The sequence below is a fragment of the Rhinolophus hipposideros genome (assembly GCF_964194185.1).
Source record: "Rhinolophus hipposideros genome assembly, chromosome: 22".
Taxonomy (NCBI): Eukaryota; Metazoa; Chordata; class Mammalia; order Chiroptera; family Rhinolophidae; genus Rhinolophus; species Rhinolophus hipposideros.
In genome coordinates, this window is record NC_138068.1 from 21,581,886 (window position 1) to 21,605,432 (window position 23,547).

Here is a 23,547-nt window from a genome sequence, read left to right on the forward strand (position 1 = left end):
ACTCCCTGATGGGTCAAGGGCATGCATGTACGTATTGGTGAGACTTCCGGGGCTTCAGCTAAATGGCAGTGCAAATAGCTCCTATTGAGACCTGACACTAATAGGTAGATGCTGGTAGGACCTAATCCTCTCTTTAGAGGAACTGACAGATTCAGAGGAGACTCTAAGCCCAGACCCTAGTCACCAATACCATGTAAAGTAAGCCATTTGGTTTAGTATTTTTAATCAGCAGGTGATTAGAGGATTGGAGCTTTCAATGCCCCACCCCCACCTCCAGGGAGGGGAGAGGGACTAAAGGTTGAACTCAATCACCAATGGCCAATGGTTTAATCAATCATGCCTATGAATGAAGCTCCCATAAAAACCTAAGAGAACAGGGTTCAGAGAGCTTCCAGACTGGTGGCCACGAGGAGATTCAGGGAGAATGGCTCACCCAGAGAGAGCATGGAAGGTCCTGCTCCTTTCCACAAAGCTTGCTTTACACATCTTTTCCATCTGGCTGTTCCTGAGTTATATCCTTTTACAATAAACAGGTAATCTAGTTAAGTAAAATGTTTCTCTGAGTTCTAACAAATTAATTAAACCCAAGGAGGGGGTCGTTGGAACCTCTAATTTACAGTCAGTCTATCAGGACCACAGGTAAACACCTGGACTTGAGATTGGCACCTGAAGTTGAGGGCAGCCTTATAGGACTGAACGCTTAACCTGTGGGATCTGAGGCTATCTCTTGATAGGTGGTGTCAGAATTGAGTTGAATTTTAGGACTCCCAGCTGGTATCAGAAGTACTTGGTGGTGTGGGGGAAAATCCACACACATTGTAGTTGGTGTCAGAATCATTAGACTCTAAGACATCCAACAGAAAATAGCAGAAAAATGAAAAATCTGAGCAGAGATTTCAGCTCCTACACTGTGGTGCTGGGGAAACACTGGTTGGAGTTCAAGCCTGTTGGCAGACACTGGACTTTCAGTGAAGACACAGAAAAGTGTGCAGTAGGACAGAGGGTTGTACCCTAGAAATAAAGGCTCTCACCAACCCCTGAGGAGTAAGAGAAAAACCCAAATAGTTTCACCCTTATAAATCATAACTCTAAGCCTCAGCAGGATCAAAGCAATCCACTTATACTCTATCTTTCTACTATCTTCCTTTCTCTTTGAAACAAGAGAACATCATTCAGAGCCTCTACAATTTTTCACGATGATGTCCAGCATCCAAAAAAAATTACAAGATATGCTAAAATAAAAAGAAGAATAGACTGAAAATTAAGAAATTAAAGTATACAATATAACAGACTCACAGGTGATTCAAATATTCAAGTATTGAGCAGACAACAGGGCAAGCAGCACACAGAGGATGAGGAGGCCTGAAACGTTCAGCATCTTGGGACAATAACTGTGGGGATCCCAGGGAAGTAGAGTCAGTTCTAGGGCCACTCTGAGAGCTTTTCTATGGAGCAGAAGGAGTTTAAGACAAGGGAAAAGCAAAGGACACATCTGGACTTATTCCTATCCACCTCAATTCCATTTTACAGATGGGAAACTGAGGCTCCGAGCAGGGTTAAATTTTTCCTGAGGCCACCCATAGTTAGTGGCCAGAACCCAGCTTTCCTGCCTTTAAGTTGTGTATACTTTACCCAGCACCTCAATATCAATTAAATCCATCTGGTCTAGCATGTCATTTAAGGCTAGTGTTTCCTTGTTGATTTTCTGCCTGCAAGATCTGTCCATTGGTGTCAATGGGGTGTTAAAGTCCCCTACTATGATTGTATTACTGTCGATCTCTCCATTTATGTGGGTCAATATTTGCTTTATATATTTAGGTGCTCCTATATTGGGTGCATAAATGTTTACAAGGGTCATATCCTCTTGTTGAATTGATGCCCTTATCATTATTTAACATCCCTCTTTGTCTCTTATTATAGCCTTTCTTTTAAAGTCCATTTTGTCTGATATAAGTATTGCTGTCCCAGCCTTTCTTTTGTTTCTATTCACATGGAATATATTTTCCATCCTTTACTTTCAGTCTGTGTCTTCCTTTCAATCTGAAGTGAGTCTCTTATAGACAGCATATGTAAATGTCTTCTTTTCTTAGTCATTCAGCCACCCTATCTTTTTTTTTTACTTAGACGTTCATCATTTATATCCCTCACACTGTGAACCCCCCTCCCCCCATCCACTATCCCTCCGACCTCACACTGAACCATCACATTATATATATAAAATTATAGTTGGCATTCATTAATGTTTAGCTTCTGGTGTACAATGCCATGATCAGGTATCTACAGTATCCCTGAGGTGGTCTCCCAAATAGGACACATGTCCATCGGATACCCAACAAAATCTTTACAACATTATTGAATACCTTCCCCAAATTAATTTTCAAAAAAAACCCTGAGGCCATCTTGTGGTTACCAGCTGCTTCCAAATCCCTTCACCTTTCCCCTTATCCCCAACCCCCCCACACACACCCATCTAACAACTCTCGGTTTTTTCTTTGTGTCCCCAAAACTGTTTCTGATTAGTTCATTCACATAGTCTTTTCTTTAGATTCCATATATAAGTGAGATCATATGGTACTTGTCTTTCTCTTTCTGACTTATTTCACTTAACATAATGTTCTCTAGATCCATCCATGTTGCTGCAAATGATAAGATTTCTTTCTTCTTTATGGCTGCATAATACTCCATTGTATAAATGTACCACAGCTTCTTAATCCAGTCATCTACCGATGGGCATTTCGGTTGTTTCCATATCTTGGCTATTGTGTAAAGTGCTGCAATAAACATAGGAGTGCATACAGATTTTTGAATTGGAGTTTTGGATTTCTCCGGGTAGATGCCTAGGAGTGGAATTACTGGATCATAGGGTAGTTCCATTTTCAGATTCCTGAGATACCTCCATCAGCCACCCTATCTTTTGATTGGAGCATTTAATCCATTTCCACTTAAAGTGACTCTTTAAAAAAAAAAGATTTTATTGGTGAAGGGGAACAGGACTTTATTGGGGAACAGTGTGTACTTTCAGGACTTTTTTCCAAGTCAAGTTGTTGTCCTTTCAGTCTTAGTTGCAGAGGGCGCAGCTCAGCTCCAGGTCCAGTCTCCATTGCTAGTTGCAGGGGGTGCAGCCCACCATCCCTTGTGAGACTCGAGGAATTGAACAGGCAACCTTGTGGCTGAGAGGCCACTGGCCCATTTGGGAATCGAACCGGCAGCCTTCAGAGTTAGGAGCACGGAGCTCCAACCGCCCGAGCCACCGGACCGGCCAAATTGATTCTTGATAGTTACATAGTTGTTGCCATTTTATTATTCAAATTTATGTTTTCTGCCCCCACCTCTTCTTGTTCTTAAAGAAGTCCTTGTAACATTTCTTGTAATGCCACCAACATTTGGTGGTGATGAACTTCTGTAGCTGTTTCTTGTCTGGGAAGCTTTCTATCTATCCTTCAATTTTAAATGATAACCTTGCTGGGTAATCTTGGTTGTAGGTCCTTGCTTTTCATCACTTTGACCTGCCAGAGACTGCCTGTGACCTGCCAGAGACTGCCTGGTAGGAGTTACAAAGTAATTTGTGGTTGGTCGCTCCCTGTGCTGAACCTGGAGGCTCATGGGAGAGGCCACATGCCTTGAGGATAGCTGCCACCAGTACCAGGCCTGCAGTAGCTCTGCAGAAAGCCCAGGGCACCCCAAGGCCTGCTGCCACCTGCTGGCTCCCATATGGCTCATCCTCTGGTAGAGCCTCCTGCAGTAGGAGAGTTGGATGAGATGGGGTCTCAGGGAGTCACCAGGTGGAGAGAGTGGAGCTCACCAGGCCAATGAAGATTCAGATTAGGCTGTGTGGGCAAGAGCTCAGCGGAAGAAAGATGGTGCCTGGCTTCACGGGAGGAGGATATGACACAGGGAAAATGGTAAATGTGCCCCCAGTCCTCATCTTGAAGCCACACAGCTCAGTCTCTTCTTGTATGTCTGGGACTCTACCCGAGTAACTGTTCCTAGGCTGGAGTCCAGGGTTAGTGCCTGGGAGCGAGTGAGTCTGTGTGGGCTCTTTTAAGAGGACATCTGGGTTTCCTGAAGCCCTCTGTCTCACCTGGACGGTCAGAAGCCCCTCTGGTTTTCAAAGTCAGATGCTGTGGGGACTCTTCTTCCCAGAGCCAGTACTCTGGGCTGGGAAGCCTGGTGTGGGGCTGGGGTCCCTCACTTCTCCAGGAGAGACCTCTGCAGCTGAGATAACCTTCCTGATTCTCAACTGCCACATGCAGATGTGGGGTTGGCCCATTTTGAGTCTCTGCCCTGACCAGTCTCCATGTGGCTTCTTCTTTATATTCTTAGTTATAGGACTTCTATTCAGCTAGACTTCAGATGGTTCTCTAGGTTAATTGTTCTATAATTTAGTTGTAATTTTAATGCAGTCATGAGAGGAAGCAAGAACAACATTTATCTACTCTGCCATCTTTGAGTCTTTCCCTACCCTGCACCTCAATAAATAAAGTTACTATAAAGATTCACCAAACCTTTTGAAAATTGCTTAGCCCAGTGCCACTAAATGGAAGTTAATTTTGGACTTGGAAATTAATGTTTCTTTTCATCCCTTTCTGGTTCTGACAGTGCCTGTGCAAGATTCACAGACTAAAAAAAAAAAAAAAAAAAAAGATTCACAGACTAACAGAGCCTGAAGGAGGAGAGGGTGGCCAGGGTGCCTCTTTGGATGCCCAGAGTGTTGGGGGTCCACATTAAATCCTTGCAACAGACATGTCCTCTGAGACAAATACTGATAAACTTATTTTAAAGAGCAGGAAATAGAAGCTTGGAGAGCTGAGGGCACTTGCCTATTATTTCCACTTTTTTACAATACCTTTTGATTTTGAAATCTGAAATGAGCCCAACAAAGAAGCTTTCTTTCCCAACCTTTTTTTTTCTTGCAACCATGGATGGTCAATGAGATATAAATGGAAGTTGTAAGCTGGGGCTTCTAAAAAAGTTCCTTAAAGTGGGCTGACCCAGCTTTTGTTTTCCTCTCCTGTTTTTTCCTAAATGGAGGTCAGACATGATGGTTGGAGCTCAGCGGCTATTTTATTAGCATGAAGGTAAAAACCACAACCGAGGGGTAGCAGAGGGAAGAGCTGGCAGGAACCCCATACCATTGTAACAGTCTACCTCCGGACTTCTCATCATTATTGAAGCTACTATATTTCATGTTTTGTGCTAGAACCAATCCCAATTTGTAACTGGTAACATTTATGAAAAGTTTTAGTCTGATTTGGCATCTGATAGAAAGGCAGGTTGGAGAGGATCATTGCATTGTGCTCACCTGAATATCTCCAGTGTGCTGTAGAGATGCTCTGGGTCTCTGTCAGTTGATTCATGATGGATTTTGCAGTGGGTCAGACTTCATATATGGTGAGTGATCTCATCACTGGGGAAGACGTGGCACTAAATGATGGACAGGTGGGAAACTGATGTGAAGCCCCATCTCACCACATCCATCCAACGACTTCAAAGCAAACATTCTTGCTTAGAAAACCCTGGGGATTACGGAGGTAGGGACTCACTTAAGCCATGTGATGGATGTGTCAAAAACATATTTCCAACTGTACATTATGAATGTCACCAAATGCGTAGGTGTAGAGAACATGGAAAACACTGAGAGAGTCAGGAGACTGTGTTCTTGTCTCTCATTCACTCCCTGCCCTGTTCTGAGTCAGTTTCCTCATCTATACCATGAGTGAGGTGGACCCGGGAACTGTAAGAGAGGAAGCCACTCCGTCTGCTCTGAGTGGAGGTGAGGCAGAGGGTGCCCTGGCCTCAATTCAGGGAGGCTTGTGTTCTAGCCTGGCTCCACCCATTCCTTGCTGTTTGACACTGGACAGCTCCCATGCCCCTTCTGGACCTCAGTTTCCCCCATCTGTAATAATAGTAGCATTAGCTACTATTGACAAGCAATTTTCACAAATGCTGTGGAATCCTCATAACATCCTTATGATATAAAAACTATCATTAGTCCCATTTTACAGATGAGGAAACTAAGACTCAAGAGAGAAAACATTTTTCCCTTGAAGGTCATAGAGCTAGTAATAGTAGATTCAGAATTAAACTAGTTCTGCCTTATGCCTAAGCTTGTAACCTTGATACCACATCACAAATTTCTCCTTTTAGAGTGGAGCTGAGGCCTCCATGGTGGGCTAGAAGAATAGTTCTCTATTGCACTAAGGAGGCTTGTCCCTCCAGGTCCCAAAGATAGATGCTCTCCATCATTTGCACCCAAAGCTGGGACACCCCCTCCAAACCTTAATTTCAAAAATGTATGAAAAAATGTATTTCAGATTATTCAAATAAGGAATATTTTTAAAATACAGAAATGCATAAAGAAAACAATGCTTCTCTTCAGAGATAACCTCTGCTAACACTTTGCTTCATTTCCCTCTAGTCTTTGTTCTGTGTGACTAGATGTTGATACAGATGTAGAGACATAGTCAGCCAGCTACCCTCTTTGTGGCAGGTCCTCTTGAAGGGACAACTGAATGGTGCACTTCTTGGTCTCTCACATTAAGTAACTTAATAAGTCTGGGCAAAAATAAGACATCCTACAGAATCCCAACCAAGGGGACCTTGTCATGCTGATTCCCCACCAGCCATCCCCAAATGCAGCCCAAATCTACTGCTGCCAACTCGTTGATTCTCTGGAATGTCCTGCCCTTTCCTGCCTCAAGGCCTTTGCTCAAGCTGTTCTTATAACCTGCCTGGAAGACAGCAAATGCTCCACAAATCTGTGTTAAAAGAAAGAATGAATGAACAAATGACTCACTCTTTGAAGTCTTGCTCTAATCTCTGTTCCAGATATCCCTGGTAGAAATCAGTCTTTCTCTGATTGCAAAGCGACATTTGTCCCCCTATTCAACCCTCGGTCTGAGTATATCAACTTCTGCTTCTAATATGTTTTCTACCTACCGTGCTATAGTGCCATTTTAACTTGGGTCATTTGAGAGCAGGGGTCCCCTATGTTTCACATGACCACCCACTGAAACATCACTGCATGCCCCCTCTTTGTTGAATGTGGGTAAGGAAGCCCAGCAGAGGAGGCTGAATGGGCAGGCAGGGGTTGGGTTCTAGGGGAAACACAATGTCAAGATTGGAGCCTCCACCTTGGAAAGGATTTTATTTTTTTAAGTTTAAAATAAAGTCTATTAAGACTATTTTTTAGAGCAGTTTTAGGTTCACAGCAAAATTGAGCAGAAGGTGCAGGGAATTGTGGAATACCTCCTGCCCCTCACCCCCAGCCTCACCCATTATCAACATCACCCATTAGAGAAGGACATCTGTTATAATGACGAACCTACGTTGAAACATTCTAATGACCCAAAGTCCATAGTTTACATTTTGGTTTACTATTGGTGTTGTACACTCTATGGGTTTTGGACAAATGTATAACGACATGTATCCACAGTTATAATACCTATCGTATAGAGTAGTTTCACTGCCCTTTTTAAAAGTCCTCTGTGCTCCAACTATTCGTCCCTCTCGCCCTCCTCACCCCTGCAATCACTGATCTTTTCAGTCTCATCGTTTTGCCTTTTCCAAGATGTCACATAATTGGAATCACACAGTATGAAGTCTTTCCATGTTGGCTTCTCTCACTTAGTCATATGTATTCAAGCTTTCTCCACGTCTCTTCACGACTTGATCGTTTGTTTCTTTTTAGTGCTAAGTAATAGTCCATTGTCTGGATGTCCCATTGTGTATTTATCCTTCCACTTATTTAAAGGTATGTTGGTGGCTTCCAAGTTTTGGCAATTAAGAATAAAGCTGCCATAAACATCTGCGTGCAGGTGTTTTTAGACATGTGTACTCAATGTCCCTGGGCAAACGCCACAGAGCACAGTTACTGGGGGTGTGGTAATGCTCTCTAGAAGGTTTCACCAGTGTTGTGACATCTAGACCCATAGCTGCCGTTGCCACAGCCTGGCTTAGCTAGATACTCAGCCACCTTCCTCGTTTTAAAAATGCATTTTATTGTTTGCATAAACATTAACACAGAAATGTGTTAAGCCCCACAAACAAACTTTTGTCAAATTTCAGCATCCCTTTTGAGTTTTATCCCCGAGTTCCAGTTGTTTGCATCACTGTGATTCCAACAAAGCACAGTTTTGAGATCTGTGGGTTTTTTTACTCAGCTGTAAACCACGGTATTTCCCAACATTAAAAAAAAAAAAAAGTTCAAATAGGTTGAGTCAGTTGTTACAACTGACTCCTCTACTTTGGGACTTTTGGCTTTTCCAATGTGATGACGTTTATTCTATCCCCATTCAAAGAGCAAATATTTAAAATAAGTGTCCATCTTCTGTCAAATAGTTGGTGAAATGTATACACACTCTCATGATAGGGTAAATAGAAAGATCCGGTTTGGTAAAAAATTCTGTGATGTGTTCCTGGAGTCATAAAATGTTCCAAGGCATAGAGTTCATAATTCTGATCCTGAGATGTTATCCTGAAGGATGGAGCAAACATCGGAAAGATCCAGCATTTATTTAACTGGATTAAACCTTCAAAAGAGAGTTTGGCACTCTAGTTTCTGGATGACTCAGGGTCCACTCAGGTTTTGCCTTCTTTCTTCCCATATAATCCTTTATGGAGGACATCCCCTCACCCTCAACGTGTCCTCCTCTTCCCTGAAGCCTCCTTCATGGGGTGCCACCACGTCCAGGAAACCCTCACCTCTTTTTGAGGTCTGGGTCGAGTGGGCGAGAAGTTGGTCCAGGCGGTGCCAGGCTCACAGTGGGAGAATGCTCTCTCACTTCCTCACCGGTCCCCTTTCCCCCTCATTAGCCTCATCAGTCAGCAGTGGGACTAAATAGCCTTGGCCCCACTCACACTATGTCCTGGCTGCACTCACCTAGGAGCCATGCATTTGGTCCGTAGCCCATCACTTAGGTCCTCAATTACCAGGTATCTGGCCCTGGTTAACAAAAAATCGTGATAAGTTTTCTATACCTTTCACTCCAATCCTGGGTTGCTAGGATTTTCCTGTTCATCCACCCAATCAGCTGCCCTGGAGATGGCGTCTGACAGTATATAGTCAAGAAGAGACTCATTCATTCATTCACTCATTCATTCATTCAACATTAGTTAGTACCTGGACTGCATCTTGTCCTTCTCTGGGCACTGGGGCTACTGAGAAGAAGGAAGTACCTGCCCTCAAGGATCTCACAGGCTCGTGGGGCAGAGAGGTGAATGAGAAAGGTGAAAACCATGATAATGAGAGCTGACACTCTCTTTGTGTTGAACAGTAATGACAAGGGAGCTCGGTTAGACCCACAAGTCAGGAAGCACAGTGTCCTTTATGGGGAAACATTGATGAGTGGCCCCCACTTAACTGCGAAGTGATTCTGATGAGCAGAGTCCTACAGCTGACAAGGATTTAACCAGCTGGGGTGGGAGAAGGAAAGGTGTCCCCAGTGGATGGAACAGCATGGACAAAGGCTTGCCACTGCCTCAAGTTGGTTACTGCTTAAAGAAGCCCTGAATTTTCAAACCTCCTTGTGTATTTTTTGTGGGAGGTGAGATTGCCACAAAATGCAGTCAGAAGGGTAAATTCTCACCCTGCTTCCTTGGCTAGCAGGTAAGCGCCAGCTCTGGACGACTTTGGATTAAATCCAGCTTTGTCTCTGACCAGCTGTGTGGCCTTGGGCAAGTCACTTCACTTCTCTGAGCCTCAGTTGTCACACTGTCCCCCAAGAACCATTCACTGTATCACTCAGTAAAAATCAGAATTCAGTGGGATAATGTGTATAAAGGTTTAATACAGGCTTTTTCAATACTACTGCCATTTTGTCCTGGATGATTCTTTGTTGTGAGGGGCTGTCCTGAGAGTTGTAGGGTGGTTAACAGCATCCCTGGCCTCTACCCACGAAATGCCAGTAGAACCCCTCGCCCAATTTATGACAATTAAAATATCTCCAGACATTGCCAAATGTCCCCTGGGGGGTAAAGTCACCTTAGGTTGAAAAATAGCAGTCTAATACAGTGCCTGGCATGTAGTAGGAGCTCAATAAATGTTTATTCTCTCTTTCCCCTTTAAGTCTGGAGAGAGCATTTGACTCTTGCCCTCTTGGAGCAGGAAGGGCCTTCAGGGGTCACTGTGCAAATAGGGAAATAGGACTTAGAGAGGGGAAGTTAGCAGCTGAATGTCACAAGGCATGTCATTGGCAGAATGAGTTAGGTAGAACAGAGACAAAGCAACCTTAATAAGAAGACCCCAAAACACAATGATTTAAATAAGCTAGTTCATTCCTTTCTGCCAGAGAACCCAGATAGGAGTGGTCAGGGGCTGCTGGAGCAGCTCTGCCATTCTCAAGGCATGGCTTCTACCTCTCGGTCTCAGGCAGTTGTTCCACTTGTTCCCATTTCTAATTGGAGAGAAAGGAAGGAGGTCAGGAGGAAGTGGAGGGACTCCCCTTTCTTTTAAAGCACAAAATTGAATTTGCAGTATTACTTCTTCTTATATGCTATTGGCCAGACCTTAGTCACATGGCCACACTTATTGCAAGGGAGTCTGGGAAATGTAGTCTCTGGCTGGAGGCCATGTGTCCAGCTAAAACCTGGGGCAAAAAGTGGAGAACGATCACTGGGGGACAGTCTTGCCATAAAGACAAGGTGAAAACCCAAGATTTCCTAGGACTACGGTTCTCTTTACCACATCGGGGCTTTCATCAGTCACTCAACAAACACGAGGGTGGTGCTTGTAACAGTAAGTTCAGCATGTAGAGGCAGACATTCATCCTAAGTGTCAGGCCCTGGTTAAACACTTTCTGCTCATTGGCTCCTGTAATCCTCACAACAGCCTAAAGAGGGAGGTTTTACTGTTAATTTCATTTGACAGGTGAGAAAACAGGTTCTGAGATGTGAAATACCTTGCTCAAGATTTCGGGGCTAGAAAGTGGCAGAGGCTGACTCGAGCTCAGATATGCCCAACTCCTTGGCCTCACCCTGTACCCAGCAGCCCCCTGGCATAACCTGAACTGAGGTCCACACAAGACAGCTGGCTCAAGGCCCCTCCGGGTCACCCCAAGGGTGCCCTGAAGTGATTTGACTGCGTGAGGCAGCCTTCTTCAACGGGGAGGCCCTTGGGTGAAGTGGCAGCTGGGTGCAAAGCCTCTGTGTGACCTTGACCTCTCTGAAGCTAAGTTTCCTGTGGAGACAAGAGCAACTGTCAGAGTAACGAGATGACTGCCTGGCAAAACGGGCAAACATTCTACGGACCTCTTGGCAGGAAAGTCAGATGCCTTCTTGGAACGGGGCGGCTGCTGGGATCTGGAGGCAATGGCAAACAGCGTGCAGCCCATGTTGCATTTCTGCAGAGGTGAACGTGACTCTGTGGAAGGGGTGGTGTCCCCTTCCCTCTAGGGCAAGGGGGAAACTGAGGGCCTGCATGTGGGGAAGGAAGAACAGCCGCAGTGGACCTCATCTGTCCTGAGCAGAAGAAAGCAGGGCCTGCTGGGATCTGGGGAGAGGCAGCTAAAGTTTCTGGGAGCTAGGATGTCACCTCTTTGAGCAAAGGAGCTCATAGCCGTGTGCTCAAATCCTGGCTCTGCCACTTGCTCACCGTGTGACCTTGATGAGTCACTTTGCCTCTACAAGCTTCAGTTTCCTCACCAGTCAAATGGGGACAAGAATGGTATCTCCTGGTATTGGGGTGCTGTGAAGAATTAATGAGTTCATGTGTGCCGGCAAAGGCAGCCCTCTATGATGGTGGTGGCCTTAGAAGAAGCAGAGTAATGCTGTCCTGACTATGGCCTGGCACAACCTGGGTTGAGCTAAGTTCTGGGATGTGGATGGAGGAGTCTTGGGTGAAGAGAGGGGCTGGTCTCCATGGACAGTTCAACCAGGGCCCTTGGCCTCACCAGGCAGGCAGGGCTTTCATGCAGCCTGGAAGGTGGCACACAGGCTGTCAGGGCTGGTGATGGGAGAGACGGGTGAACAGTAGAGGCTGCAGACCATGGTGCTCTCAGGCACTGCTTGAAGAGATCTTAGCTGCAGTGGAACCCTAGCCCTCAGAGGGCATGGAAAGGCAGGCTGGGATGTGGCCATGTTCTCCCCCATACTCCTGGGTCCAGGCAGATCAGGTATCCCTGGACCCTCCACCAGGCCTCTCAGAGTCCCTGGAGGGGAATGGAGGAAAGCACCAGGTAGGGTTGTCCCCACAATATGCCTGTCCTGTTCCCACTGCCTGCCTGGCCCACAGTAGGTGCTCACTATATACCCGCTGAATGTGTGAATGGATGAATCAAGGATTCTGCCACTGCCACAGACTGGCTATGTGACCTCGGGTCAGGTTTTGGCCCTCTGTGCCTCAGTGCACCCATTTGTAAAGCAAAAAGTGGGCTGGATAGTCACAAATGTCCCTTCCAGCTCTGGATCCAGGTCTCTGCTACCCTACTTGCACCCCTTACACTCTCCAAATCCCAAATGGAAGGAATGCAACCAGTCACACAGGAAGATGCAGAAGTGGCCTTTATTGCTGGGGGTGGAGGGTGATGAACATAGAAACCACTGTCTTGACTGTGAGGAGAAGGAGTAGCTGAGAGGCGCCCTTCAGGCTGGGCTCAGGCTTTCATTCCAGTTGAACGGTAGCAGCCTCTTCCCAGAAGGAGATGCTTCAAGAGAACACGGTCAAGCTTCTGGGAATTAACCTAGAATGAGATCACAGGGTGTTAGGCCACTGACCACAAATGGGGCCCTTATGGGCACCTGCTAGTCACCAGACCCTGCTGTCCAAGCTCTTTCCTACAATACTCTGCAGGCTCTAAGGCCTTGGAGAAGGGACTGGCACCTGTGCTTTGGGGTCTTTCTCTGGCACCGGGCACTGAACCATTCTTATCCTCTCACTCTCCCCATCTCTCACCTTTGGAACAATGGCAGGTGTAAAAAGACTGATCAGAGGCCAAGACTGGAGCCAGGGTTCAAGGCTCAGTGTCTGGTCAGGATCATGGATCAGTCTGAGATGAACATCAGGTCTCAATCTATGGCTAATATCAGGGCTCAGTCAATAACTGAGCTCAAAACTCAGTCTGCGACTAGGATCTGGGCTCAGAGTGTATATGGGATTAAGGCTCAGCGTTCAGAACGTAACCAGAATCAGGGCTCAGCCTGGGACTAGGGTCAGGGCTCAGTCTAAGACTGAGATCGGGACTCTGCTGCTAGAAAAACAAGAGAATCCAAGCTTGCTTTGGCTTCACCGTAGGCCCCTGAGATGGAGCCTCATCCTCCCTCAACATGGGTCACAGAGCCTGGCCTCTCACCAGCTAAGGGCATCACAGTGGTCCTCTTCATCTGCCCTCTTCAGGGAAAGATTTGTGGGGTGAGTCCCTGATGAAGTTTATCTGGAGGAAAAAAATCAATAGCAGGCTTCAGGCTCCACGAAATAGAAACCAGACCCCAATGACTACCACTCTCCAGTGGGTCAGTCTAACAGCCATGGTACCTCAGGCATGTCACTCCACCTTTCTGAGCCTCAGTTTGTTCATCTGTAAAATGGGTACAATGACAGTACCTACCCCACTGGTTTTGTTGTGAGTATCTAATGAGATGGTGTGCACAGAGCAGAGAGTAATTGCCCAAGGAGCTGAACCTGTGACTATTTTTATAGAAAGGCCACCTCCACGACCCTGACATATTCGTATACCTCATTTCTATTGCTGCAGCATCCCCAGCAACTCCAGCCATGCCTGAAGACCCACAGGCCAAAGAAATCCCTCAGTGGTTAGGGAAGCTCCCACTTCTCATAAGAAGGGAAAGAGAAGGGAAGGTGTTTCTTAGCAATGCCCATTGGATATTAGGCTCTTTATGCATTTTCTTTTAATCTACTCCTCAACCCCACAATCTTGTTTTACCTGGTAGGAAACCAAGTTTCAGAAAGGCAGAGCCACATGACCAAAGACCCACAGTTATTAAGTAATAGAGCCAGGATTTCAACTCAGATCTGGCTCATTTTCTTTCTCACATCCTTCTGCCAGGCAGCTTCTACAAGTTTACTGAGGTATGATGTTAGAGAGCTCTCAAAGGCCCACAGAACCCCTCCATTCAGCAGGGAACCCTCCAGCCACATTCTCCCAACTTGCTCAGGACATTGGGTTTTTCTGCATCTCCAGGGTCTCCTGACCAGACCTGCCTGTGGCACAGGGACAGAGCTGCATGCCTTCCCTGGGGAGGCTGCACAGGGAACACCCCCACTTCCCAAGGCTGTGACTTACCGATAATGTTCTGAACAAAATCCACATCCAGGGTGGAGACGAACATGCGGACCAATGGGCACATCTGAGAGGGGGGAAATAGAAAGGGAGAGAAGACCCAGAGAAGGAAAAAGGACAAATCCATTATCAGCTGGGCACAAACTGCCAACCACTCACGGAGATGCACATCTCATGGGACCTTAGAACCTTTGAGCTTTAGAATTCCAGAACAATGGAAACCTAGAAGTCCAAAATCTGAGAACCATAGGACACTAGAATCCTAAAACCATAAAACATTAAATTTTCGATTCTTGAGAATCGAGTGTTAACATCCTAGAACTCTATACTCTCAGAAACCTTGAACTTGGAACCCTGGAATTTTAGAGTCAGATGGGGTGCTGAAAACTTCAGGGCAGTGTTCCTCACAATTTTGTGTGCAATTCCCTGGGGATCTTGTTAAAATGCAAACTGCAATTTAGCAGGTCTGGGAAGGGGCCTGAGAGTCTGCATTTCTAACAAGCTTCCAGGTGAGTCAGCCAGTGCTGCTGGCTACAGGACCACAGTTTGAGTAGCGAGGTTCTAGTTCAGTGAATCACAGAGCCACCTGCAGGATTTTTCTTTCATAAACCCAGATTCCTAGCCCCCTTACAGAATGACTAATTCAGAATCTCTGGAATTTGGGACACACAGTATATACAGTTTTGTATGATGCCCAGGAATTCTGCACATGGTACGTAAGATTATGGATGATGTGCAGATGAAAAAACCTATTTTATAGGTCTGTGTTTATTTTTTAAATTAATTATGTGATAAGTGACAGTGATTTCCATTCATGGCAGGGATTTAAATTTCCTTTTGGAAATAAATGTATTTAAGTAAATTTAAGTAAGCAAACTCTGTTGATTAAAGAAAAATATTACCTAAAAAAACACATTGGTAGTATCTGGATATGGCAAGTGCCTAAAGTTTGGGACTCAGCGATTTCAGCTGTCAGGCTTCTGCTCCCCAGCCCTTCCCCCTACTCCCCATCCCACCCCTCCCCCCAGGCCCCTCCAGGCTGAGTAAAGGAGGGCAGGTTCCAGCTGACAGCCCAGTGAGAAATTTACACCTCAGAAAGAAACAGGACCAGAAAGCATAGCCAGGCCTGCAAATGTCACAGTGACTCCCCACCACCAGCACCACCACCACCCGACCTGGCTCTGGGCCACCAGGAATGGAGGAGCACGCACCTGCTTCTGTATCAGGAAGGACACAGTCTTGCTCAGGAAGCTGGCCATCGAGTCCGCGACCTTTGTGGTCACATCACTGTGGCTGCAAAAGAGAGGGAACTCATCAAGCACTGTCAGGTGGGCAGAACAGCTAAGCAGCAGGCGTGGGAGAGGGTGGTAGATGGCAGAGCACCTTGAAGCCGGGTAAACAAACCCCAGGCACTCTGAGATGCCTTTATAAGCACAGTGTCTCTATACATCACTTAGAACCCTATGTCTGACCAGCCGCTCACCCCAATACCTCATGAGAGTCTCATCACAACCCCATTTATTCATCAAACAATTATTTACAGAGCAGCAACTATGTGCCAGGAACCAAACTAGGCGGGGACATGGGGATGGGCAAAGCAACTGGTACCAAAACATTAAACGAGTCTTGTTAAACCTGCCTCCTTCCCACTTTCAGCTCTCAGCATAACTGTCATCTCCTCCGGGCAGCCCTCCCTAAGTGCTTACCTCAGGGAGGGCTTTGTATCATAGTTCCCTGTTAAGTGTGCTTGAGGGCTCTTTATTGATGGACTGAATGCTTGCCTGTCTGCCTTTCCCTGAGGATAATAAGCTCCACAAGAACAGAATCCTTGTTGTTATCAATCCGTTCTACGGTGCTCAGAACACTACCTGCCTGGTGCATAGCAGGTGCGCAATACATTTTTAGCTGAAAGAATGAATGAAGTAAACATACAATTAAATATATAATGATAACTTGTGACAAGTACTCTGAAGGGTGAGAGTAGACACCTTCGAGAGAGAATCGGAGGAAACTTGTTTTAGATCCTAAAGGATGAGAAGTTTGTGGAGTGGTGGGGGGAGGTGTTCCAGGTAGCCAGAACACATGTGCACAGGTCTGGAGGTAGGGAAGAGCGAATTAGAGGCACAGAGCAAAGGCCAGCATGTCTGGAGCAGGGTGAGCAAAGGGGCAGTGTAGTGATATGAGGATGGAGCCAGATCATGCAGAGCCTAAGTGGCAATAGGTAGGGCTCGGGATTCCATCCAAAGTGGAAAGAAAAGCCCTGAGAGGATTTGGAGCAGCAGATTGGAATGCCATTTTACAGATACACACACTGAGACGGGAGGCAGCCTCCTGCAGGGCTCATGCTTATGAAGTTTCATCCCAGTCTGTCCAAACTAACATTAGGCCACGGAGATTTTCTTTAGTTTTAGGGAGATCTTTAGGCAACGTGTGATCAGATCCCTTGTGGATTAACTTGTGCTCATGGCCCAGCCTTACTCTCTGCCAAAGCCAACCTGCCCCAGTCCTCAGCTTCCAGAACATTTCTCCTCTCCCAGCCACAGCCAAGGTTGCCCTTTCTCCCTCCACCTTCTTCCAGGAGCCAAACCTACTCTTCCAGGAGCCAAACCTATTCTGCATAGTTTAAGATGTAGATTTTGTGGATTAACAGGGATCAATGATTTAAATGAAGAGGATTAAGTTTTCAAGGTCTCATTTCAGAAATTTTCCAATGGGTGGAGAACGACTTGGGTACAATCTGCAATTAGAGCCCATGGTGAGCATGTACTCCTCTTCCCCCCTCCCAACTGGAGGCAGAAAGGTAAATACAGTTGTTGCTATTGTTGATGATGATGATGGTAACTGAGAACATTACATAACAACGAAGGGGTAATTCTTCAAGAAGACATAGCAATCCTAAATATGCATGCACCTAACAATAGAGCTTCCAAAAGCAAGAAACAAAATTCTGATAGAGCTGAAAGATGAAATAAGCAACTTCACAACACTCCTGTCTCAGTAATGGAAAGAACAAGGAGACAGAAAGTCAGTATGGGTATTATTACTGAGAGCGTAGTATGTACCAGGTTCTATGCTGAACACTTGTATTTTCTCATTGCTCAGCAGCCTATGAGTAGGTATTACTGTCATCTTCAGTTTACAGATGTGAAAACTGAGGCTCAGAGAGGTTAAGTTGGTTACAAAGTTATAAGGTAGTGGCAGAGCTGGTATTTGAACCAAGATCGGTCAGATTACAGAGCCTAAACTCTTTTTCACCACATGTGCCACCTCCCAGGTATAGGGATAGGGCTGAAATTAGGGATCCTCAACTCCTCTAAGAGCTCAGCTCTACCGAAATGGATGGACCTTACCTGCCCTGCAAGGTGATCGAAATGCTGTCTGGGTCACTGCTGCATTCTCCCAGGACCACTTTGGAGACGCCAGTCTCGGCATCGGTTTCAATTGTGACACTAGTCAAGAGGTCCAAGAAAGCCTTCAGGTTGACCGTCTGGCGAACGAGAGGCCTGCAGGAAATAAGATTCACAGTGAAGACAGTTCCAGAAGGACCTTCACATTGCCAACATGGGTTCTTCCACCTGTGTGGACATTATCCAAAATATCTATGGATAATGTCAACATTGTCCATATTCTTTATGGGATTAACATATTTACATTAGGGGCTTCTTCTCCTGATTACATGGGTTTGGTTTATATGAAATTTTTATATAGCACCACACTAATAATTAAAATTATAATAATCGTTAACATTTATTGAGCACAAATTGTGCGTTAGGCAGTTTTAAAAGGTATTTTACCTGTATTAATCCATTTAATCATTACAGGAATACCATGAAGGAAAAGTACTATCATTATCTCTATTTTCAGAATGCGAAAACATTGGTGTAGAGAGGTTAAGTAACTCTCCCAAGGTCTCAGCTAATGAATCATGGAATCAAAATGCACTTAATTCATAAAGATTTTATCCACAGGTGCTCATTTTCCTATCTCTCTCTTTTACAGCAATTACTATACTTTAAAATTCTATTTTTCACGCGTGCCCTTTATGGTATACTATACATTACTGTATGCATTTATCTGTAATGTCTCTGCTATTTAAAGAGCATCTTGAGAGACAAAATAATGCTGGAGAAACTTTGCCAACAAGTTATAAGTGTTCATGTCTTCTCAATTTTTGCAAATTTTACAATTAGATAAATGTTTTGATTCCAGATATATATATTTAAAAACCTTTTTTTAAAGGTTAGAATTTTAGACTGGAAAGACCCCCTCGTTTATAGATTAGGAGACTGAGGCCTAAGGCCACAAAGCAGTGTGGAAAAGTGCCTGATTCCAGTGTGGAGATCCTTCAGCTATGCTGCACTGCCCCCCACCCCACCCCAAATCCCAGATTCTCATGCATACTCACAAGACCAAGGTGACATCAGCGGTGATGGGGAGCCTCAGGATAAGGCCTTTGCCGTCAGGAGTCAATTCGGTTTTGACATCCACAATGTGGGCATTGCTGATTTTCAATCTGCAAAAAGCAGAATTCCCCCTTGTCACTCCTCATGACAACCATTCTTTACGCCAGCCTTGTACTGGGCATTTGGTCCTCCCTAACCATGCCTACTTTGGTCTTTCCCGCAGCCTGCTTCAGAGGTTTGGTTGGCTCCATTTTATGGCATGGCATACTGAGGATCAGACAGAGGTGATTTCCCCCAAGATTCGAAAGGGGAATAATTGCCAGAGCCATGATTTGAACCCAGAACTGTTTGACTCCACGTGTAGATGTAGCGGGTGTGAATTCCAGTTTTCTCTCTCCTGAGCAGATTCAAGCTTTTATTCTCAGCTATATTTGGAGAAGAAAGTCTCATTACTTGGAAAATGGAATTCAGACACCAGCAAATAGATGGAGGTGAGAGTGAAGAGAATCTACACCCTGACCCTAAAATTACAGAATGTGGAAGTTCAAACCCATGCAGTGCCCAGATTGGCCCTGTGATGCCGCCTTTAATTTATTCAAGTTCTGGTGGACATGGCCTTAGACCAATCTTAGCTCTGGAGGAAAAACAAGATTTGTCACCTTTCTGTCTTTAATCTTAAACTTACATATCCCCACCAAAGATATGTGTTCCATTTTCTAGGAGCAAAGATCTCCACCATGAAGCACCAACTCACCCCAAAGACTGGTACTTAGATGAAATGACATTAGAAATGGCATCGGTCACTGTTTTTTCAACTTCCTGGAACTTCTGCTTAGCCAGTTGCCAAAGGTTGGATTCCTGAAGCTTGGACAACTCGACCTTCAGTTTCTCAAGGGCAGCTGAAAAAACAATTGCTATTTAGTGTTAGGCACCACTTATGAAGCGGTTACTATGCGCCAGGTACTAGATAAGACTATTTGCCTATGTTACTTCATTTAATCTTCATAACAACTTGATGAGGTAGGTATTGATATTATCTACATTTTACACATGAGGAAATAAAGAGTGAGAAGTTTAAGAAATGTGCCTAAAGTCACACAGCTACAGAACCCCTGTTCCTTCCATGCTGCCTTCATATTAATATATACTCATTATTCATCAACAAAGTAATAAATCAATTGACCAGGAAATTGATAATGATTGTACACCAGATTGTAATAGTGAGTTGGGGGACTATTGCTCTAAATAAGATGTCCACTCTAGTTTGAAAAACTAAGTCAAACGAAATGGGAGAGTAAACTAAAATACAGAAGATCTAGAATCAAGGAAAAAATATGGCTCTAACTCATAAAAGTGGGAGTCCCAGGGTAAACGCTTTGCAACAGGCCCAGAGAGCAATAATTCATACAGGAGCAGGAGGACATAGTGTCTTAATGGGAGGTCTCCAGAGAAAAGAGGGATTAGACAGAATAAATGACATGGCAGATGTAAAATGGTGCATATGTGTGTAAAATAATTCAAGTGAGAAACAACGAGGCAATTACTAACTCAAGGAAAAACAAAAGACCGTATAAGAAAAGATATGTAATCATAGGACTGCAACTTGGCTCTGCAATGGACAGTGTCTACCTAGTTATAACGATGCAAATAGAAAATGCAAATTTAAATAAAACTATGTCTGGTCCTATAACTCACTAGGTGACCTTGACCCAGACACTTCTGTCTCTGAGATCAGTTTTCTCAGCAGTGAAATGAGAGAGCGGGTCCCTTCTGTATCTTTGAAGGTTGACTGAGCCCTGACAAGATTTGAAAGGCAGGCACTTACAGAAGTTACTATAAAGGATGCTTGTCAATGTGCTGTTAATATTTCCAGAAAATGAAAAGAAAGCAAAGTTATTTTAAGAAATGAGAATAAAAAGGAGATACAATTATATATAAAAATGGGTATACAGTTACCTAGTCTACGTAGAGTTAATTTCCAATTAGTTAACACAAATCAATAAAAAAAATTAAAGAACCAGACAAGGTAATATGCTAAGAATATGAACAAAATGTTTGTTAAAATATATAAAAAGCTAAAAAAATATTTTTTAAATGAGTGGATTCTTCCATAGAGAAATGTAAAGTGAAATGAATTACGATCTTTCATCTACGAGGATGGCAAAACCCTTAAGTTGTCCATACCAGTGTCAAGGGAGTAGGAAGAAAAGTACTGTCATAGACTGTTGAAGAAAATGATAATTTAAGAGATACTTTATCAGCATCTACTATAATTTAAAATGTGCATGCCTTTCCAACTATTGAAATCTCACTTTTAGGAATTTATCCTATGCATATATTGGAAAAAGTTTACCATGATATAATATGTAAGAGGATATTTATTTAAACATTGCTTGTTTATAGAAAAATAATAAGTAAATCAGCCAGGAACTGAATAACCAACCACCTTTCCCAGGAAACCACCCATACAGGGCAGCCCATGGTAATGCAGGCATAGTATTTAGAAAGCTGGCTTCTGGGTGCCACCTATCATCACCCTTGTTGACTCACCGTCCAGTGATTTGTCAACGGTCTCAACTCCTTTACCGAGAGCAGGTCTCACATTGCTCACAATATCATTCAGGTTGTTGCCAAGATCCTCGATAACAGACCCCGAGGTCCCCGTGAGCAGGCCGCACAAAAGAACAAATTTCCAAAGCTGAATCATCTTGTCCTGACACCTGGACATTCATGGGAGAAACAGGAGTGAAAATTACCCGGAGGGAAAAGGAATCTCAATGAGCACTTACCACTCTTACACTTTACATTTCTTTAAGACAGATGTGATTGTCTCCTGTTTTACAGATGGGCAGGCCAGGTAAGAAAGCTAGAGAAACTTGCCCAGAGACACACAGCCAGTGAGTGGAGGAGCTGCGATTGGAAAAGTCACACTTGACTACAAGCCCATGCTTTTTACACTAAGGTCCTTTCCACATGCTGGTTTCTTTGCCTGAAACATCTGTCTTTTTCTTTGCATTTTTTACTTAAATTACTTCTTATTGACTCTCTGGCTTTAGTAAGACATCATACCCTCTATGAAGTCCATTCTAGCCCCTCCTCAGAGTTCAGGGTCAGGGGCTCCATCCCACCACTTTTCTGCTTTTGTTCTCGGATCAGAGTCCTGCATACCAATTACCTGCTGACCTGTCTACCTTTACCAGTAGGCTGTGAACGCCTTAGAGGAGGAACTGTGAGTTATTTCACTGTTGAATCCCCAGCCCCTCGTAAAAAGCCTGCACCTAATACAGTACAACAAATCAATATTTGCTGAATAAAAGTATGAACAAATAAACGGGCACCATATCATGACCCTGCATTGCCCATCAGTTTGACACTTCTCTGAATATAACCTATATCTATCTCTTAATTTTCTATATTCAAAATATTAGCAATCCAAGCAGCCCTATCCCTCTGCCTCTTGCCCTCACAGCCTTCAGAAGACCACCTTGTAAGGTCCCATCGGGGGAAGCCCATCACTCACAGGTTTGGAGGAGATGCTCACGAACACTTGTTCCTCTGCACGGTCTCCTGGGATTCTTCTAGGTGGTGGTGGCCCTTATATTGGTGGCTACAGGATGGGAGATTGCCCATGGAAGCAAGCCCTGGTTCTGGGGCCATCCAAGGAGAGGCCAAAGAAAATAACCCCTGTTCAGGGTGAGCAGAGAGACTTCCATCCAAAGGTCACTTAGGATGCTTGAATTGGAATGGATGGATATGGGGAGGACTTTCTGCCAAGACTAAGACAGGATTCTCATGGAGCCTCCAGCTGCCAAATTGGTGGCCATTGTGAGTGAGGGTTGGGGTGAAGACTAAGAGTGGACAAATTAGAGCATTGTTAGTGAGAACCTATCATGATCATCCATCTTAAGTCTGTCATCATTTGGAAACTAAGGCTCAGAGAGGGGAAGCAACCAGCTTGCGGTCACCCAGCAAGACATGGACAGAGATCGGACCAGAACTGTGACCCACAGAGAGTCACGGTCAACAAGCAGAAAGGTCACTCTGCCCTATTTTTCTCAGTGTCTGTGTGCTTTCTACAGCATCTCTCACAGTGGAGCCAGCCTCAATTTGAATGTTTGCAATGATGGGGAGCTCACTACTCCTTAAGCCTGCCTATGCCATCTAGTTGGTAGAGTTCCTCCTGAGAGTGAGCAAAATCTGCCTCCACTTGACCTCCATATGTGGGCAGCAGTGAGGACCAGAAAGGTTAAGCACCTTGCCTGAGGCTGCACTGCCTGTGTCAGGAGACACACACCACAGCCTTATCCCTGGTGCCCTCTGCACACTTGCCCTACCCACTCTGCTCAACACAGCAGCCGACGTGTGTCATTCAGCTTAAAACCGAAGTCCTACCACGCCCTGTAGGAGCCTGTGACATCTGCTCACTTCTTCTCCAAACTCATCTCCAACGTCTCCCTCCGGGCCCCTGCCTGTCTTTCTTCTATTCCAGAAGATTCTGACCTCTCTCCTGCTTTGGGCCTTGGCATAAGCCGTTCTCTCTGCCCAGGACTTTCCTCTCCTACTGTCCCTAACTCTTGTCGTCATCTCTTCAGAAGCTTCCTGACTTCTGACCTGGGGCGGCCCCTCCCCATTATCCCTGATTTCAGCTCCTTGGTGGCTTCTTTCACAGCAAGTCAACACAATTTGATTTTTTTTAACTTTTTAAAAATTGATTTTAAGTGTGTTTTTCCAGGACCCATCAGCTCCAAGTCAAGTAGTTGTTTCAGTCTAGTTGTGGAGGGCGCAGCTCACAGTGGGGCCCATGTGGGGATCGAACCGGCAACCTTTTTGTTAAGAGCACTGCACTCGAACCAACTGAGCTAACCAGTCACTCCCACAATTTGATTTTTTTAAAAACTTGTTCTCTGCCC

General features: G+C 44.8%; 1 protein-coding gene across 1 annotated transcript; it reads right to left on the reverse strand.

Annotated features, from left to right (window-relative positions):
• Window positions 1-12,553: 12,553 nt before the first annotated feature.
• BPIFA2 (BPI fold containing family A member 2) lies at window positions 12,554-21,344 on the reverse strand (the record flags this gene model as incomplete). The annotated part of the gene is made up of 8 exons (XM_081033825.1): window positions 12,554-12,677; window positions 13,287-13,367; window positions 14,238-14,301; window positions 15,446-15,527; window positions 17,585-17,737; window positions 18,640-18,747; window positions 19,392-19,536; window positions 21,188-21,344. 7 exons carry the CDS (start codon window positions 21,342-21,344, stop codon window positions 13,327-13,329), a joined length of 750 nt encoding a protein of 249 aa, XP_080889951.1. The 3' UTR covers window positions 12,554-12,677; window positions 13,287-13,326.
• Between the last annotated feature and the right edge of the window lie 2,203 nt (window positions 21,345-23,547).